Source organism: Lotus japonicus, chromosome 3, assembly GCF_012489685.1.
Source record: "Lotus japonicus ecotype B-129 chromosome 3, LjGifu_v1.2".
In the NCBI taxonomy this organism is placed as follows: domain Eukaryota; kingdom Viridiplantae; phylum Streptophyta; class Magnoliopsida; order Fabales; family Fabaceae; genus Lotus; species Lotus japonicus.
This window is the reverse complement of record NC_080043.1, coordinates 88,589,885-88,603,712: the sequence shown is the minus strand read 5'-3', so window position 1 is coordinate 88,603,712 and position 13,828 is coordinate 88,589,885. Positions and strand designations below refer to the sequence as shown.

Here is a 13,828-nt window from a genome sequence, read left to right as displayed (position 1 = left end):
TTGTTGGGCGATAAAGGAGGAGAAGGGTAAGAGAACTAAATGCAAGGCATGTGTGGTGGTGGGTGACGAAGGAGGAGGAGTAATGGTGGTTGAGGGAAAGTGTGTAGTGGCTGGTAGTTTTAGGTGTGGGTAGGGGATAGTGAGGAGCCAATAAGTCAACATCTCACAATATACAATTAAAATCTAATAAAAAAATGCCACATCTTAAAAGATGTTAGAATTTTGACAGAAAAGATATGGAAATGCCAAAATTGCATACACCTGGAATCGCTAGGGACTCCAATCACTCGTTTTAAAGCACAGAGACTCAATTTAGTATTTACACATTTGCATAGATGAAAGAAGATAAGTTCACAAAATCTGATTAGGCCCTGTACAATGTACATATGACAATTAGAGCAACTCCAACGCTGGTTTCTTAACCCAGCTGGAGTTGCTAAGATACAGTTTCTTATTTTTTTCAGCATTGGAGCTTGCTCAGTTGGCAGGTTCAGTTTCTTAGCTACAGTGCATGGTTGCTTCTGCAAGCAACTATGCTTTTTGGTTTCTTAGCATTAAAAATTATTATTTTCTCTCACTTCCCCAACAGATTTCAGAGGCAAACATAACAGAAAGGATGAAATTGAACAATGTAAATTAAACAGAGACATAATCAGAGGACGAAAATTGCAATTTTATTGAATGAATTGAAACTTTACAGGAAGAAATTGAAACTTAAAACACATAAATTGATATTTACAAACCCTAAAAAAAAAATCTTCTCTGGTGAGTTCTGGAAGCTCTGATCTGAGTAATGGCCCTTGCATGTGTGAAAAGGAAGGATTTTTGCAAGCTTCAAGGCTTTGAAGCTTGCAAACAGGGGTTGTGGGGGTCGGATTGAGGCTGTATGGTGGCGGTGGTGGTTGTTTGGTGGCCGATGGTGACTGCATGTGGTTGTTTAGTGGCGGCGGTTGATGTTTGGTGATCGGTTGGGGCTTTGGAGGAGTGGACCAGAGAGATCGAGGGAGAAGAAGTGAGGGAGAGAGGGAGGAGAAGAGGAGGCGTCGAGAGGAAGGAGAAAAGGAGAAGTGAGGCAGAGAGGAAGGATCTGCAGGGTTTAGGGTGAGAGGAAGGGGAAAAGGAGACGCTGCAGGTCAGGGAAAGAGGAAGGGGGAAAAAGGAAGGGGAAAAGAGGAAGGTGAGTGAGAGAGGTTGAAGAAGAAGCTGCGTGAGAGAAGAGAGGAAGAAGAAGCTGCGTGAGAGAAGAGAGGAAGAAGAGAGGAGCGGCTAGGGTTAGAATGGAGAGTGAGTGAGGAAAAATAGATTATATAGTGGGTGACCGGCTGAGCCGGTCATCCCACCGGCTGGTGCCGGTTTTCTGCCCGTTTGGGCTTTTTTTTTTTTGAATTTTTTTAATTTGACCGGTTTGACCGGTTTTTCTGCCCGTTTTCTGACCGTTTTTTCAATTCTCCGACCGTTTTTTCAATTCTCAGATTCTTTACCTTATATATAGTGCAGTAGACCATTTGAAACACCAACATTTACTCCCACAATTTCTCTCTTGTCCAAAAATTCTCAAATTTCTCACAATGTCTAATCCTTATGAGCAATATTATCCACTGCTCGACAATGAAACACCTCCTACAAGTGAAGGTTTGCAACCTTCGCCTATGTTTCCGCCACAAAACCAACCTCCGCAGATGATTCACCTGCAAAGCCAACCTATGATGGTGTTCCAACAACAAAACCAACATTCGCAGGTGATTCGCCCGCAAAGCCAACCTATGCCGATGTTCCAACAACAAAACCCACATCCGCAAATGTATCAACCACAAAGCCAACATCCGCAGATGTGTCACCCTCAAAACCAACCTCCTCACACCGGTGGTAATGTTCAAAATCCTTCGTATCAAATGTTTCCACAATCGTTCTACCATCAAAACCAACCTCAGGGTCAAATGGGATCATATCCATCACAAATGTCTTATCCAAACAATCCACAATATTGCATGTATCCACCACAATACCAAGCACCTCCTACTGGTAGCAGCAGTAGTTCAAAAGTCTCAAGTACACAATGTGAGGCTATGCCCGAGGAGCCTGAATTTTCTACTCAACGGGGTCTAGATGATATTGATCTTGAAGAATCCGGAAATAAACGCACCAAATGGAGTGGTAAAGATAATATACTTCTTCTTCAGTCATGGCTCAACGTTTCTACCGATCGGGTCGTGGGAAATGAGCAAAAGTCAGATTTGTTCTGGAATAAGATTCGAGCCCAATATGAGGAGTACCGCGACGATGCCTCTCCTTCGAGGACATGGTTATCCCTGAAATCTCATTTTAATAAATTGAATGCTGATCTTCAAAAATTTGTCGGTTGCCACACTAAAGCCGTCAATCATTGGAAAAGTGGACACTCAGATAAGGACATCATGGCTACGGCGCATCAATTATATCATGTAGATACGGGTAAAGATTTCAAACATGAGAATGAATGGCGGTTGGTGAAGGATGAACCAAAGTGGAAGGGAACATTTATGACAACCAGTTCAACGAGGCAGAAGAAGTCAGTAGATGGGGTGTATGCAACATCGTCTGACCGGAGTGCATCAATCGAGGGCGACGAATATGAGGCCACACAACCAGCAACCCGCCCGTTGGGAAAAAAGAACCAGAAAAGGAAGGCCAAAGTAGGAGACACAGCTTCAAGTGATCTCGATTATGTTCCTAACTCCGAGATGATAGCCATCGGGAAAGCTAAACTGGGATTCCTTGCGAGTTTTGAGAAGCTCAAGACTGAAGAACTGGAGGTGAGAAAGGAAAAAAACAAACTTCAAAAGGCGCGGTTATTGAAGGAATACAAAGATATCCTTATGGAGGACACATCTGAAATGAACGAGGTGCAGTTAGCAACGCATCAGCGCCTAGTTGAATTCGCCATGAAAGAACTAGGAATGTCTTAATTCTTGTTGTTGTCTTTCTTAGCGTGTGCCAATGTTGTGATTTTAGCATTTCTACTTATTGATTATGCATTAGTGTTGTAATTTTAGCATTTCTACTTATGTGTATTGCATCAGTGTTGTAATTTTAGCATTTCTACTTATGTATTCTGCATTAATGTTGTAATTTCAGTATTCGAATTTTTCTTAATGTGTACTGCGTTTCTACTTATGTGTTCTATATAGCCGTTGGGGAATATAGCCGTTGGGGAATATAGCCGTTGTGGAATATAGCCGTTGGAGAATATAGCCGTTGGGGAATATAGTCGTTGGGGAATATAGCCGTTGGGGAATATAGCCGTTGTGGAATATAGCCGTTGGAGAATATAGCCGTTGTTGTTTCTCTTATTTATACATGTCATATTTCATTCATCTCAACATTCAAGAGTTGTTTTGTCCTCTCATATTTTCTTCCTCCTATCCAATTACACTGATAGTTTCTCATTGTGTCATAGAATGGATCCAAACAATATGGCCGACTTGGACATTTACGACGTTGTCATTGACGAACTTATCAATGACACGACTATAGAAGATATGATGCAGGAGGAGATGGAGTTTTATCAACGACGTGCCAACACCGTTAGGCCCAAGCGAACAAGAAAGGTGATAGAGAGAGATCGTGAAGCTGGGAACGAGCGGTTGTGGAATGACTACTTCTCCGAAAATCCTGTGTACACGGAAGAGCTTTTCCGACGAAGGTTTCGAATGCGAAAGCATGTGTTCCTCAGAATTGTAGGGGCCCTTGGGTCTCATGACCCGTACTTTTTAATGTCTGTCGATGCAGTTGGAAGACAAGGCCTGTCACCATTACAAAAGTGCACCGCCGCTATTCGTATGTTGGCGTACGGATCACCTGCTGACAGTGTTGACGAGTACGTTCGAATTGGTGAAAGTACTGCAATTGAGTGCTTAAAGAATTTTGTGGAAGGTGTGTGTGCAGTATTTGGTGGAACATACTTGAGGCGCCCGAACCAGGAAGACATTACCCGCTTACTTCAATGGGGCGAGTCTCGTGGATTTCCAGGTATGTTGGGTTCTATTGATTGTATGCATTGGGAATGGAAGAATTGTCCAGTTGCGTGGAAAGGTCAATTCACCCGAGGTGATCATGGAAAGCCCACAATCATGCTTGAAGCAGTGGCATCACAAGACTTGTGGATTTGGCATGCATTTTTTGGCATTGCAGGTTCTAACAATGACATTAATGTGCTAAATCAATCTCCGGTTTTTAATGAGGTTTTGAGTGGAAATGCTCCCATGGTGAACTTTAGCGTGAATGGAACAATGTATAACATGGGATACTATCTAGCAGACGGTATCTATCCCCCGTGGGCTACATTTGTGAAGACCATCCCAATGCCGCAAGGAGAAAAAAGGCAAAAATTTGCGAAAAGACAAGAAGGAGCAAGAAAGGACGTTGAACGTGCATTCGGCGTTCTCCAATCTCGGTTTGCAATAGTTCGTGGTCCATCACGCTTTTGGCATCCGAATGAGATGAAGTCAATAATGTATGCTTGCATCATATTGCACAACATGATTGTTGAAGATGAGCGCAACACGTACCGAGGTAATTTTGTTTATGATCAGGTCAATAATGACATATTGGATGCTGAAGTAGTAAGTGGTCCTATTCCCGCTTTTAGAAATATCTTGGAAAGAAGAGCACATCAAATTGATAGGTCAATTCATCACCAGCTTCAAGCAGACTTGGTGGAGCATATTTGGCAGCTTCCCGAAAACGAGAATAATGAAAATTAACCTTCAAGTGTTATTATGTATTTCATTTCAAATGTATTGTTGTTTATTTTTCATTGTCATGTATTTTCTTTCGTCTTTATTTCTATCATTCAATAAAATTGTTTTTGCTAGAAATAACACAATGTACTTTTTTATTTTTGTTTCAAGTTAGCATGCCGATATTTAAATTTAATTGTTTTAAATATTAAGTAAAATTAAATTTAAATTAAATTCGTATTAATTTTAATTAAATTATTTTTAAGTTGAAGTATTGATTTAGTATTAAATTTTAAATCTAAATTGAGTGAAAATAAATATTATTAATTTATGTTGTATGGTGGGACACGGGTGGGACCCTTCAAATAGTAATTTAAGAAACCATGGGTTGGAGCAAAATCTGCTTCAGTTTCTTAGGAGTTTCTTAAGTCTGATGTGGCAGACAGGGCCCACATGAATAGTGCTGAATAGTGTGTTAAGAAACCAGATAAGAATTTTGGGGTTGGAGTTGCTCTTATATCTATACTTTATTTCACATATTTTATAATATAAAGGACATAACAAAAATTATATGTAATAAATGTTTTTTATTCCATCTTCATTCTCATCTTCTCTTCGATCGAAACAACAAGAAAATTCTTTATTTTCTTTTCTTGTCATAACCTTTCTACTTATTTTCTTTCCTCATCCAAACACACCATATATACGCGTCTCTCACAATATGGATTAAAGGAGATCATTTGTAATTGTCCACTAGTACTAACACATATACTATATGAAGAAGCAGAACACACTTGACAGACTTGTCTCTCACGTGCGTTCCTCAAATTAAGGATAGGATCCAACATTATTATCATCCAAATACAGCCATGACCATTGACCCATTATTAGATTTCGGACAATATATCACCAAATAGTAGCAATTCATATAAACCATGAATGTTATATTATATATGACCATTCAATCTACTGTAAAACATATCATACGTCTCATCATCACCATGACTGAAAACAATCTTCAGCTGTTGTAGTAACTCGTAATTCAAAAGACCAATACATTGGTCAATTTGAAGAGATCATTCCAACTACTAATTTAGCTAATATATATTTACTACAACAGAATAAAGCTGGGAGAATGTCCAATTAGAGACTACTCTTGACAAAACTCTCTCAAGTGTGATCAAAACAAACCCATCACTGAAAGCCCATTAAACTTGATACACAGCCCACCATTTATATAAATAAGATTAGCAATCAAGGCACCAACACATTAAATAGCAAGATTAATGAATACGCTGAAAGACCACTCTACCTAAAAACCACACCAATGCACCAACCCAAAACCATAATCCAATCCCCGTTTGCTTGATGATTATGTATTTATGGTGTTAGGCTGTTTTTCTCGGTCTATTTTCTTAGCATAGCTCATGGCTGTTGACCTGTTGTTATTTTATTATAGTTCATATATTTGCTTTGATACTTTTTTTTGAGTTTTTATATGAAGAGATTGAAAAGAAATTAGCGTCCACTTTTCCTCACTCACTTCCATACAATTCCTTTTTGCTCATCAGAAGATTAAAAACAAACTTAATTCTGCAAGTGTCACAGTTAAAGACATGCATGCAGCACCTGCACTACACGTTGCTCCTTTAATAGGGATGTACTGCATTAACTGAACAAAAGGGTCTAGGAAGAGAAATAGCTTCTGTTTAATTGCAGTTTTAGCCTGTTTTTAAAAATTATTTCAGAAAGTCGTTCTAAAAAAATTGTTTGGATGAAACATTTTCCAACATTAAAAAATATTGTAATTTGAAAACTAAAAACTAAAACAGAAAACATCTCCTAACTGTTCTGGTAGTTTTAAAAACTTAAATTGAAAAATGTTTTCAAAAACAAAACAAACAAGGTTTTAATTTTCTAAAAACATAAATCAATTTTCAAAAAATGCAATCAAACAGATCTTATGTCTCCGATTATTAGTTGAAATGATTTTTTTCATGTAAATTTCTAAAAGAGTTTCTTTCACTTGTAATTTTGAATGTGTGCATTTAGATTTTTGTTAAACTCAACATGGATTTACGTTGAAGTTAATGTGTCATAATACTTCTTCTCCAAAGTCCAAACTAAATATCACAAAATCTAACTTCTTCGTTGATGCATTGAAATACATGAAATCAAGTTAATGTTGAAACTCTAAACCTCAAACTGCATATCTGCACTAAGTTTTGTTTGCGTGGTGACCTACCTAAATATTCCAAAATCATGTATCTTATACTCCCTCCGTTTTAATATAACTGTTCACTTAGTGAAGATACACACATATTAATAATGTAATAAATTTTGTTAACTTTTTAAAACATTATATGTATTTTCCTATTTTACCCTTTAAAATGCATTATTATCTCTTATCATTTATTTAACTTATAGAGACATTATATAGAAAAACATCAATTAATGTTTCATTGAAATTATAAATGAACAACTATTTTAAAACGGAGGAAATTTTAGAAATTAAGATTCACTATAACTTTGAGTCAATATTTATCTTTTAATATGGAAATTTTAGGGTTTCCAAACACACAATGAAAAAGAAGCTGAAAGATTCAATTAAAGAGGCAGATGAAATTATAGCTCTTTTGTTTTTTTAAGCAACTCATATATAATGTAACATGGTGGGTAAAAGTGCCCTCCAGTTGAAGCATCATAAATCTAAATATGGTCAAACGGTAAACTACCTCAAAAATGTAAAAAGCAATGTCCATGTGGTCCTCCTGAAGACGAGGAGGGTGAAATATTGGTGTGTTTGCGTATCATAGAAAAAGTAAATTAAACATATGATAATCCCTTTTAGTTTTTGTGTTTAAAATTGTCGAAGAGAATTTAAGCTCAATTTTTTTATAAGAAATGAGAGAGCGTTAATATAACACTCGGGACTACTAGCTAGAACCTAAATACTCTCATACCATATAAAAAATCAACTTAACTATCTCAAAAGCTTAACTTATTTGATAAATATTAACACATGAATGATTTTATTTGTAACAAGGTGAATAAAAAAAAATTAGTTATGATTTTTTCAAATAGCAAAAAGAGTTTTATTAATTACCAGCATACCACAAGGAAAAGACTCTCTCAAAACATCTTTCTCAAATGAGATAAAAATTACGATTGGATGATAGATTATTTAACCCAAACTTTATCATTGATCATTTAGGCAACCCCTGTAGACATTAAATAGTAAAGATATCATACATCATATGTTTTTATATCTATTACTTCTTATCACATCATACATCATATCATATCATATACAACATGTATATCACTTCTCTCATATTTTCCTCTTTCTCCGATACCCAACATTTTTCTATATAGAGAGTTAGAGACACAATTACTTTAGCTATAGAGGTTACCATAAAAGAGGGGCAAGATTATAATAGAAGGAACGTGTTGTTTACTTAAGAGCTCAAGTTCAACATAATAAATGCAATCACCAGAATAGCAATCATTTCAGAAGAGTGATAATACATAAAGTATTAAACATTGGTGAGAAGCTAAGGTTAATTTGCAGGACCTAGCTAGTCCATCCAGTTGTACAATCAACCTCATATTTCACTGATTAGGTCAAGCATAGAAAAAACAAGCTCATACTCACAGGCTTCCATTTTTATATATATACCATCAGTAGAATCCATTCATAGTCTTTTCAGTTCCTTCCCCTTGGTGATCCAACTTTGCTTGCTTTGCAAAGTGAATGTGAGGGAAATGTGCCCACTGCATAAGACAAGACATTAATTCTCATCACATGGTTAACCTTGAAGAAGCAAGGATTTTTCAACGCGAATACACATGAGTTCAATGAAAAACCAAACACAAACTAAAATCTTTTATTAGACAGTGAGAAATATATATAATAATTAAGTTTCGACTCACATTTTTGGCTGCTGAGCTGAAAGCCTCCCTGTGGCTGATATCTGGATTAGTAGCCTTAATCCTTTGAATTTCCTCCCTGCAAAACCAGACAATATTAAAGAGAAGGTTTTGCTATTGTTTTTGTTGAAGGAAGTATCTCTAGTCTACAGAATTAATATACTAATAAATATTGGTAAAATGTGTTTTGGGTTTTATTCATGTCCTCAAAAACAGTACTTCTTATTCAGTGGAGTAATATTATCATATTTTTTTGACAGTTTTGTGGTCTACTTATAAATTATAACAAACATTCAACAAATGTTATTTACAATGTATTTTTATGTGCTAAAATTTATTTGCAGAGAAATTCTTTGAACTTGTTAATCATGTTTTTTTTTTTTTAAAATTCAATAAAATAAGTACACTCATTTTCATTTTTCATTCGATATATAAATGAAAATATGAAATACATATATTACATGCTGTTGCTACAAAATCATATGCAAATTGAATTAACTCATATAAAATAAGAATAAAAAATTTGAGATATCATAAACTCGATACAAAAATTTGAAATACATATATTACTGGTTTGTGCACCTTGATGCAAAAAAAATATTGATATCATAAACTCGAATATTACTCACTTGATGAACCGGTTATAAGCAGAAGGAACACGGTGTCTCTTCTCTGCAGCTGTGATCATCAACAGGTCATTTAATTTAGAAAAATATGTACATTATATTGGAATGTAATCATCAATTTAAATTTAGACTGTATACTTGTCTCAGGGTTAATTTGCTGTCATGTGACTTTTGGTCACAGGATTTGCCTTTTTTTTAGACTTGTAACCAGGAAAATTTTAGTTACATGTTCACTGTGATTTATAAAATCAACTATAAAATTCAGTGAGCTAAAAGCTTTATACAAGAGCATGTCCCATTGTTGGACGGTAATATTGTTGCCATGTAACTTGGTCGGTCACTTGTTTTCCTATTTTTTTATATCTGTAACCAAGAAAATTAAATTTTAGTTACATGTTCACTGTGATTTCTAAAATCAACTATAAAATTCAGTGAGCTAAAAGCTTTATACAAGAGCATGCCCCATTGTTTGGGACAGTGAGCGTACTAGCTGTAGAACTGAAGTATATATCACTTGTTGTCCAAGAGTCCTTTAATTTAATTTATTTGCTTTCCTATATGGCTTTGCATTTCTTTGTTTCTTCTCAAACAATTTTGTCATCAATATTGTAGTCTTTCAGTATTAAAATTCATCCAGCTGCTCATTTATTTTCATTTTCTATTTTTAATTAAATTATGAAACTGTAATCATATTTTCAGTTTGTTTTCTTTTTCAAAGTTTAGTTAAAAGATATATGCTTATCAAAAAAAAAGTTAAGAGATATATAGTAAATATAATTGTTTTATTGTTTTCTCTATTTTCTATAAAAAAAAATTGAAAACAGAAAATAATGTGCCAAGTTAATTTGTATTTTAAAACTAAAAACAGTAGATAAAAAAATTGTAAATAATCCAACCACGCCTCTAGGTAACTGAAATACCACTGCTAGGTGATGACTATAACCAATATTCATTACCATGAGCTGTAAATGTAATGGTGAGTGGAACCTGTGACTGTAAAATGAAGTTAGTACCTATGGATATAACTGCATAAGATACACACTTATATCTAGGGCTTAACATTGCAGCTGCAATGAATTAAGGATGGGTCAATTTTTGTTGTGTAAGGTCACCATCTTGGAGGGGGCCATAAAAATTGGTGGAGAAAATGAGATGCCCAAATTGTACCAATAAAACCACTTGATACTGAAATGCACACTGACCCTTTTAAAAGAAACTCATTTTTAACAAAGTGGCCTAAAAAATTCTGAGTGTGCTAGGTTCTTGTTTGTTAATTCAAATTTAGAGTAATACAAAGTCCAACTTTTGATACCAAAAGCTAAAAAGGAGGGAATAGAGTGTGACTCACGACGAATGGGAGGAATCCTAGGTTGTTCTCGCTCCACTGGTTCAAATGCTGCTGTTTTGTGACATTTTGAAGATGATCCCAGATCTTTGTTGCTTGGTTCTTCAAAGCTCAGGTGCTGTTTCTGTGGCTTAATTAGCAACATATTAAAAGAGAAAAATTAATAAATTAAAGAAGCAATACAAGTAAGGAAAGTTTAATTTTTTTATTCTTTAAAAAACAAAGTCACAATGTAGATGTTTGGAAACATTTATGCAAGTGATTCTGAAGCCAGAATGGGTTTTAGAATTGACTCTTATGAAAGAGAAGCTGATCCAAACAGGTTGAAAGTTAGAAATAGAGGGCAGGAAGTAAAAAAGTGAGAATATATATATGTATATATACCTGAGGGTCTTGAGGAGGAAATGCTTGAAATGCTCCCAAGTTAACTGATAGCAAATTGGAACAATGACCACATCTAACAGTCACTATGGTTAGCAAAGTGCTGTGTGGAACACTAACCTGACAAAATAGACATTTTCAATATTTCAAGAACATCACTTATAATTTCACAAGCTAGCTAGAAATTAGCCAGTGAGAACTGTCATTTTCAAACACTAAAAAACTTCACTACAATCCAGTTAAACACACACACATTTGACCATTCTAAAACCAATAACTCAAAGCTGCATTAACTTTCATGTACTATATACTTTGATGACCAGCACCAAGAGCTGAAAGATGGAACTTCACATTGTCAAAAATAAGTTAATATATTTACATTGGGGACATGAGGCTTGACATTCCCAAGAAAGGCAATGGAGCCAAGAAAAAACAAAATGTATATAGCGTATTTTTGGAAATTCTTCTACTATTGATTCTTAAGGCAAAATCAATTGTGGGGGAAGCTTCTCTATGTAGCTTCTTGATGACATAATTGATTTTGAGGAAAAAGAAGCTAATATAAACATACTAATAGTTGGACGAAGAAAGAGAGGTTGAAGATGATAAATAGGGTAGAGAGAGGGAAGGGAAGTGAGTTCAGTAATCTTTGCTCATTCATCCTGAGAGGTCTACTTTTATGGTGTGTGTCCACTGTCCAATACTCTTAAGCTGTTAACAGCAAGCTCAGAACCTGACAAGGGTGATTTAAAATTTAGTACTATATCACTTTTTGCTGACACACTGCAAGGCAAGATGATAAAAGATAGAAATTGGAGTGTCAAGGAAAGAGAGAGAGAGAGAGGTGAAAATGACTTGACTGGAACAGAAACCATCAAGGCCTTGAAATGAAACACTCCTTAATTAAAGAAGCAGATTATGATCTTCAAGAGGAGGAGATAAAGAAAAAGAATGCTTTCTCAAAAGGGGTAAATTCAACGATGATGAAAGGAGAGAAAGATTAGAAATGAAAATGTGTGAGAGAGAGAGAGAACATCATGTGAAATGAATCTCTTGTGGCAGTAACAGACAAGTAGTTGTAGAAAGAAAGAGGGTACAGTGGCTTTGTACTTAATGGAGGTAGCATGCCTGAAATTGTGAAAAAACTTGACTACACGATCATAAAAGATGATGCTTCACTGGCGAATCATGATGAACACAAATGTCCAACTTCATTCACACTCATCACAGTAATGCATTTAAGGAATTGAAGGAATCATAATCACAAATTATGGAGGGAGAAAATGTATACACAGAGTGCCTTCACATGGATTTCAAACTAGTAGAGTGTAACGTGAACGAACTGTCATCTCAATTATAAGAAAAAATTCATTCACTTAAAAAAAAAACTTGAAGTGGATGTGAACGCTGTTATAGCGTCAATGGATATCCAAACATATCAGCTCACACACATTTAGATAAAGCAAAAAAATAAACTGATAATTAAAATAGCCAGACTTTGTAAAGAATATAGCATTTGATACCATATGTGATGCTATATATTCTTCAGAAGATTCTTTAAAATTAAAGAAAAGAAAAGGGGAACCCTAATACCTGGGAATAACCCTAATTATGGACCAGGATTCCTCAAATTGGTGGCTATGTACTGTGTATGCAATTGTCCATAAGCATCTTAAAATTGCTTCTTTCTGGCTCACTGGATTTCCTTTGTTTCTCTAAAATTAAGCCTATGTCTATCTTGTTCACTGAAAGTTAACAATTGTGTTGGATCTTAATTTACTTTATCTTTTCTCTTACTAGCTACTAGAGCTACATAAAATATAAGATAAGATCAGTTGAATTCTTGGTTTAAAGTACAAGCCAGTTAAGAAATTCACTTCAGTGATGGATTTCTAGTATTCCTATAGGGAAACTTATAATTACCCTTACATTAAATTGGGGTATTCCAACATTTTGGTTTGCATCCATTTATACACAAACAAGCATTCTGATTAGGTCTGAGCTGAATTTTCACTTTTTTCATGGAAAACCCAGAACAGCTTTTCCTTTAAACTATTCATTTCTTTGCTCTCATCTCATGATCTGGATGGATGAGAGAAGTTACAGGGCTACCCATGTTACCAAATTAGCTCATGAAACGCGTGGCACAGTGGAAAGCTTTGAAGAAAATGGAAAGAAAATAAATGAGAGAGAAGAAAGAGAGAGAATTGAGAAACTGTACCGCTAGAATGGTGTTGCAGAAGTTGCAGTGAACATAACAAACACGTTCGGTTGCCATCATGTCCATTGACATTTTTTTCTCTAAATGTGCCTGTCCTTTGAGCCTGTTTAGCAGTGGATTTATAGGCACTTCACGAGGGGGAGAGAGAATCGATCACTTGGCTCAAAGATAACTTAACATGATCATTGCTTTACATAGGAGAGAGTAATGATTCATTCACACTTCACTGTACCACCACACTTGCAGTTTAACCACCACAAATTATAGGAGTTGCGGTGTCTTGAAAATAACATGAATTATTTTTGTAAAGAAAGTTTGTGTGAATACAAACTCTCAAATTAAGAAGACTATGATGAGACTATTCTGGTCGGGAAAAGCAGAGTGGGGTAAGTGGCTTTTGTTCATTTTAGTACATACTACATAGAAAAGATGGATTATGTGGAAATGTGAAGAATGATTTGTGTGTAAGTGCGCGTGTGTGGAAGACACAATGGGCAGAGAGTGGGGAAGGGTGTGTGAAGATGTGTTATGATTGTGAGAATGAGTGGGTGGGAGTGAGTGAGTGACCCATCATCTTTAAACATAGTGCTGGCTGGCATTCTGTAGC

The 13,828-nt window shown here is 35.6% G+C and overlaps 1 protein-coding gene across 4 annotated transcripts; it reads right to left on the bottom strand.

The window, feature by feature from the left end:
* Positions 1–8,203: 8,203 nt before the first annotated feature.
* On the bottom strand, positions 8,204–13,725 carry LOC130747075 (putative axial regulator YABBY 2). 4 transcript variants are annotated; one of them, XM_057599893.1, is made up of 6 exons: positions 13,222–13,725; positions 11,004–11,120; positions 10,623–10,743; positions 9,278–9,326; positions 8,652–8,727; positions 8,204–8,492 (listed from the first exon to the last, which is right to left on the bottom strand). In XM_057599893.1, the coding sequence occupies exons 1-6, from the start codon at positions 13,291–13,293 to the stop codon at positions 8,400–8,402; spliced, it is 528 nt and encodes a 175-aa protein (XP_057455876.1). In that variant the 5' UTR covers positions 13,294–13,725; the 3' UTR covers positions 8,204–8,399. The 4 variants fall into 4 exon arrangements, with proteins under 4 accessions (XP_057455876.1, XP_057455874.1, XP_057455873.1 ...); XM_057599891.1 differs by having other exon boundaries at positions 10,623–10,749; positions 13,222–13,702; XM_057599890.1 differs by lacking the exon at positions 13,222–13,725 and adding an exon at positions 11,572–11,932.
* Between the last annotated feature and the right edge of the window lie 103 nt (positions 13,726–13,828).